General features: G+C 64.2%; 1 protein-coding gene across 1 annotated transcript in view; it reads right to left on the bottom strand.

Annotated features, from left to right (window-relative positions):
• Positions 1-332: 332 nt before the first annotated feature.
• Positions 333-5,659, bottom strand: part of LOC122193002 (voltage-dependent L-type calcium channel subunit alpha-1F-like) — a gene marked incomplete at its 5' end in the record, with an annotated part of 12,211 nt that continues 6,884 nt past the window's right edge. The window contains 20 exon segments of the mRNA XM_042893696.1: positions 333-593; positions 683-910; positions 1,001-1,113; positions 1,476-1,642; positions 1,735-1,878; positions 2,350-2,384; positions 2,386-2,484; positions 2,584-2,634; positions 2,636-2,710; positions 2,829-2,959; positions 3,233-3,334; positions 3,438-3,540; positions 3,620-3,716; positions 3,937-4,064; positions 4,143-4,302; positions 4,805-4,896; positions 4,991-5,056; positions 5,156-5,284; positions 5,377-5,397; positions 5,566-5,649. Coding sequence (XP_042749630.1) covers positions 333-593; positions 683-910; positions 1,001-1,113; positions 1,476-1,642; positions 1,735-1,878; positions 2,350-2,384; positions 2,386-2,484; positions 2,584-2,634; positions 2,636-2,710; positions 2,829-2,959; positions 3,233-3,334; positions 3,438-3,540; positions 3,620-3,716; positions 3,937-4,064; positions 4,143-4,302; positions 4,805-4,896; positions 4,991-5,056; positions 5,156-5,284; positions 5,377-5,397; positions 5,566-5,649 — 2,286 coding nt within the window.

The raw sequence follows: 5,659 nt of genomic DNA, 5'->3' as shown, positions 1-5,659 counted from the left end.
CCGGGGGGGGTCGGGGGGGGCTTATTTTATTGTATTATGATTTTTTTTATTATTATTAAACTTTGGAGGTTAAAAATGCGAATTTCTGAGGAGGGGCGGGCAGCGACCCCCGAGCCGCCACGTGGGCGGGGCCTGGGCACTGCGCATGTGCGGAAGTGAGTGGGGCTTAAGGGTTCGTAAGCGTTCCTCATTGGTCCTCGTCTCCGCCAATGGGCGCGCAGGCCAGCCCCCCCCCCCCCCCCCTTTCACACCACCGCTTTCTGATGCACAACACCGCTCTGTTGAAGTACAGCCCCCCTTTCTGATTCCCTCCCCCCCCAGCCCTCCCCCATTTAGGGTCCCCCCACGCACACCATCTCATCCGCCAGCTCCTCCTCTCCTGGCGCTGCCCGCAGCGTCTCCTCGTCGCTGTAGACGGCAGCAGCGGCGCTGTGGGGCGGGGGTGGGCCGTGGTGCCTCCTCGTCAGCAGGTCTGCAGCAGCGCTCTCCATTTCGTCCATCGTCATTTCGCAAGCGTCCGCGATCTCCCGTTTGGCCACGGCCACGAATTTGGGGTCGCGGGCGAATAACCCCAACCCTTCCGAGATCAGAACCTGAGGGGGATCAAAAGGGGACGTAGCCATGGGGTTGGGTTGAGGGGGGGGGGGAGGCTGCTTTGCGGAAGGTTTAGCGGTGCACTCACAGCCTCCACCAAACTGTCGGCCGACCCGCGGCCCAGCGGCTCCCGCAGGCGGAGGGACCCCGAGGGGAACCAGCGGGACAGCGGGGGGAGGCTGCCGCCCGCCGAGCCCCCCGGGGGGGCTCCTCCTTCCACCAGGATGAGGGGAGCGTAGAGCACGTGGCCGCGCGCGGGGGCCGTGGCCCAGGCGTGGGAGGAGCCCAGGCGCCACGTCTCGGAGCTGCCGTAGCCCTGCGTGGGGTTGGAGCGCACGGTGAGGGGGTGATGCTGGAGCTGGCGGGGGCGTTGTTGGGCAATGGTGGCAGCGCTGCGCCCCGCTACCTGCGGCCTGGCTGGACCGGGTGGCCCAGAGGGGGTGTAGGTGCCTGGGATGGGTTCGTCCTCGCAGCTCCCCTGGCGTCTCAGGCACTGGATGGTGAAAGATGGCTTCCGGCCTGTGGGTGTGTCCCGTTAGGCCACGCCCCTTCTACCAGGCCACGCCCCTTACCTACCCCACCTACCAGAAACACTCAAAGGTTGACCCCGCCCACCCCAACAATGTGCTTGTAGGCCACGCCTACTTGATTCCACCGATCAAACGTGCCCATAGGCCACGCCCACCCCATGATCCCACCTATCAAAATCACCATATGCTCGTAGACCACACCCACCCCGCCTACCAACCATGTGCCCATACGCCTCGCCCACCCCATAACCCCACCTATCAGAAGCACCGTAGGCTCAATGACCACGCCTACACCCTTAGCCCCACCCACTCACAATCCCACGCTTTCCTTCCATAAGCTCCGCCCCCTACCGGCCGGGGTCGGCGGCAGCAGGCGGCGCCGTTTCAGCTGCTGCCCCTCCATGGTTCCCCCGGGGCCGCGCAGCGCGAAGTGCCGGCTGGGCAGCGGCAGCGATCCCCCCCTCTGAGCTACTCCTGCCCAGCGCGGGGGCTGGGGGGCAGCTGTGGGTCCCGGCAGCCTGCTGGGGGAGTGGGGGAGGACGACAGACATGAGGATGGGTCGCGGAGGGCTCCAGAGCGGACCCAGCCCCCCACAGCCCCCCATCCGCACCTGTCCGCTGCCCACGGCAGCCGTGGGGCCGCTCCCTGCATTTCCTCCTCGCCTCCAACGTCCCCCGGCTCCTCCCGCTCCTCGGGGGGCTCGTCCTGCCCCGCCGCGGGGAGGGAGCCGGAACCCCCAGCCGAGTGCTGCCGCCTGAACAGTTGGGGGGTGTGGAGGCTTCAGTGGGGAGGGGACCCCTCAGCCCCTTCCTACGGGGACCCCCGATGTTGGACCCCTCCCCCCATCCCATGGGGATTCTATTATCAGGAATCCCCCAACCCCCTTTTGTCCCCAGTGTCGGGGTTTCTTAACCCTCACTGGGAATCTCAATTAATTTTATGCCCCCCAACCCCACCATTCCATATCTGGACCCCTCCAGCCCCCACCCCATTGGGAGGGGGGTGAGGACACACAGTTTCAGAGCCCCCTCTCCAATGTTCGGAACCCCCCCTATCCCAATAGGAACCCCAATATCGAACCCTCTCCCCCCTTGGGGTCATTCTAGTGTTGAAGACCCCCACCCCCATCTCCACCTACTCTCCTCCTACCCCCCATCCTCTTCTTTCTCTATTGGGGCCCCCAAGCCCCCCCACTTCCCCCAATGATTCCCCCCCCCTTCCATACCTGCCCCCGTGCCGCTGGGTTACGCCGTGGGGGGGGGGCTGCGGGCTCTTCCCCTTCGCTGGGGCTGGGGGGGGGCTTGGGAGCGTCCCCCATCCCCGGGGAGTCAGGGGCGGAGCCATACAGAGCTTCAGGTGCCTGCAAAGGGGATGGGGGGAGGGGGTTCATGGGTGGGCGTGGCCATTGAGGGTGGGCGTGGCCACGGGGGTGGGCGTGGTCGATGTTGGCGGGGCTTACTGCGTAGGTCAGCTGCTCTTCCTCCTCCTCTTCCTCCTCCGCTCCCCCCCCCTCCATCCTCCCCCAGGTCACAGCTCAGCGCCCGCCGCATCTCAGGGCCCAACGCCTGCAGGGTCTGCAGCCCGGCCTGCAGGAATGGAGGGTGGTGGGGAGGGGGAGCACCGAGATGTGTGTGCGGGGCAGGGGGCCTCTATGGCCCCATCACCCCCCCAGCACACACACACTCCTGGGCTGGAGCCCCCCACCTGCAGGGCGCGTTCATTGCTGGGGCTGGCGCTGGGGCCCAGCATCCCCCGCTCCTTCCGCCGCCGGAACTTGCGGAAATAATCCTGGATGAGGAAAGTGGCGTAGAACTTCCCCACGGTCACCTCCTCCTCTGTGTGTTTGGGGGGGGGTGACACAGCGTTAACCCTAACCCTAACCCTAATCCCCCCCACTGCATCCCAACAGCCACCAAGAACCCTCTACAGTGAACCAGGGGGCACAGACCTTTCTGGCATCCCCGAGACTTCAGGAGCCCCCTGCTGCGTCTTCAAGGGCCACTGGGACCCCCCCCCCCCAAGTGTCAGCTGGGACCACCCTCCCTCAAAGTGTCACCAGCACCCCCCTCCTCACGGCAGCACCAAGGAGGGAGGACCCCCACGCTGACCCTCAGGAGGCGGGATGACCTCATCCAGCAGCTTGGGCTTCGTCCGCTTCCAGATCTTCTTGATGACAGCCCTCAGCTCCTTGTTGGCCACATCTAGGTTCCCTTTCAATGGAGGGGACACACAGCCGTGTCACCCCTCCTGTCCCTTCGAGGGGGGGGGGGGGCGCGCGGTTCCCCCCCCCCCCCCCACCCCTCGACCCCAAACCTTCCGTCTTGATCTTGAGGGAGGTGCGGACCAGGGCGAACAGCGTGGCGTTGAAGGTGACGGTGCCATCTGAGTTGAGGGGCATGTTCATGGCCACCAGGCGCTGGGGAAGGGGAGGGGGGACATGGTGAGAAGGGGAGAAGGGGACACGGGGTGACAGCCCCCCACCCTCCCCCCAGAACCTTGCAGGCGACACGATGTGGGCACAGCTTCCCAAAGCCCAGCGGGGGTTGGATGCGGCGCAGCAGCGTCACCACGTCCAGGTGCTTGATGCGGCCCCTGAGGGGACAGGGGGCAGCAGGGGGACAGTGACAGGTGGTGAAGAGGCTGACAGGAGGGTGATGGCAGTGATGGGGAGGCGGTGATGGTGACAGGAGGTGACATTGATGGAGTGCAATGGTAACAGTGATGGAGGGGTGACAGTGACAGGGTGGTAATGGGGGGTGACATGAGGGTGACAGTGACAGGAGGGTGGCAGGTCGTGGTGACGGTGACAGACCTGGCAGCTGGGTCGTACTCGGACCAGACACGCTTGAACTCATCCAGGTGATGGGGGCCGAGGATGGACCAGTCCCGTGTCAGGTAGTCGAAGTTGTCCATGATGACGGCCACGAAGAGGTTGATGATCTGGAGGTGGGGAGAGGGAAAGAGTGCCGTGTCTGCTATGGGGCGGCTGTGGGGCAGGGAGCTGGCTGTGGGGCTCACCAGGAAGGCGCAGAGCATGAAGAAGCTGATGAAGTAGACGATGGCGAAGTTGCTGCCGCAGGTGAACTCCTCGCCGGGTCCTGCGTCCGACTCGGGGTCGCAGCGCTTGCCAGGCAGGCTGGCCAGCATGATCTCCTGCCAGGCCTCCCCCGTGGCACACCTATAGGGCCAGAGGGGCACCTATGGGGCCCTGCAGAGCCCCTCTGGATGCCCCGCATGGAGAGGGCTGGACCTGATCCCTGTACCCTTTATGGTGACCTTACAACAAGTCTGGACTCCAGAGGAACCCAAAAGGAACCACCCAGTGACACCCAGGCCCTCACAGGGGCCCTATAGGACCCAGAGACCCCACAGAACCATCCAGTGACACCCACACCCTCATAGGGACCCTATTGGAACAGTGCAGTGACTTAGAGTCCCCACAGGGGCCTGACGGGACCCTCAGATCCTCACAGGTTCCCTATAGGAAAGGTGCAGCGACCCAGAGTTCCCACAGGGACTCCATAGGACCCAGAGACCCTACAGAACCATCTAGTGACCCCCAGATGCTAATAGAGAACCTATAGGAACAGTGCTCTGTACCCAAAATCCCCTTGGGGGCCCTGTAAGACCCCCAGCCCTCACAGAACCACTCAGTGACCCCCCCAGACTCCCAGCCCCACCTGAAGAGCAGCAGCACGGCCTGGGGGAAGGTCTGGAAGTTGTTGTTACGGTTGATCTGGGTCCCATCCTGCAGAGCCACCTTCCCAAAGGTCTGTTGGGGAGGAAGGAGGGGCACACAGCTGGGCGCGCTGTGGGACCCCCACCCTCACACACATGCACCCCTCGCACACGCGTGAGCCCCTCACCTGCATGCCAATGACGGCGTAGATGAAGAAGATCATGGCGATGAGCAGCGCGACGTAGGGCAAGGCCTGTGGAAATGGGGTGGTGAGGGGCTCCCTGGTGTCCCCCCGCGCCCCCCATAATACCCCCTCCTCACTGTCCCCCCCCCGTTTTGCCCAGAATCCCACCTGGAAGGACTTGACGAAGGTCCAGAGCAGCGTGCGGATGCCCTCGCCTTTGGACAACAGCTTCACCAACCTCATGACGCGGAACAGCCGGAAGAAGGTGATGGAGATGCGGGAGCTGTCCTCTGAGCTCTGCAGGGTGCGCGTGGGGGGGGACAGGAGAGGTTAGGGGGACCCCAAAAAGCCCCCCCAGATCGTGGAGACACCCCTGGGGATGTCCCTACCTCACCGACGTGACCCCCGTTCTGTCACATGCAGATGGATGAAGACAGATGACCACAGGTGACAATGATGGACAGACGGATGGAGGCAAACACAGGGGTCCCAAATATGAGGGACCCCCCTCCCCTCCCAGCAAAAAAAGTGCTGGGGACTCCCCCCACACTTCCCACAAAGGAAGAGGAGTGACTCACGTTGACCTCAGTGACGGCGATGTCCACCACGCTGCCCACCACGATGAGGGCGTCAAAGGTGTTCCAGGCATCACAGAAGTAATGCTGGGGGGGG

This window comes from Lagopus leucura, unplaced genomic scaffold (assembly GCF_019238085.1).
Source record: "Lagopus leucura isolate 7727_CA_CO unplaced genomic scaffold, USGS_WTPT01 35404-0_obj-0_obj, whole genome shotgun sequence".
NCBI lineage: Eukaryota > Metazoa > Chordata > Aves > Galliformes > Phasianidae > Lagopus > Lagopus leucura.
The sequence above is the reverse complement of the archived record's forward strand: the minus strand, read 5'-3'. Positions and strand labels throughout refer to the sequence as shown.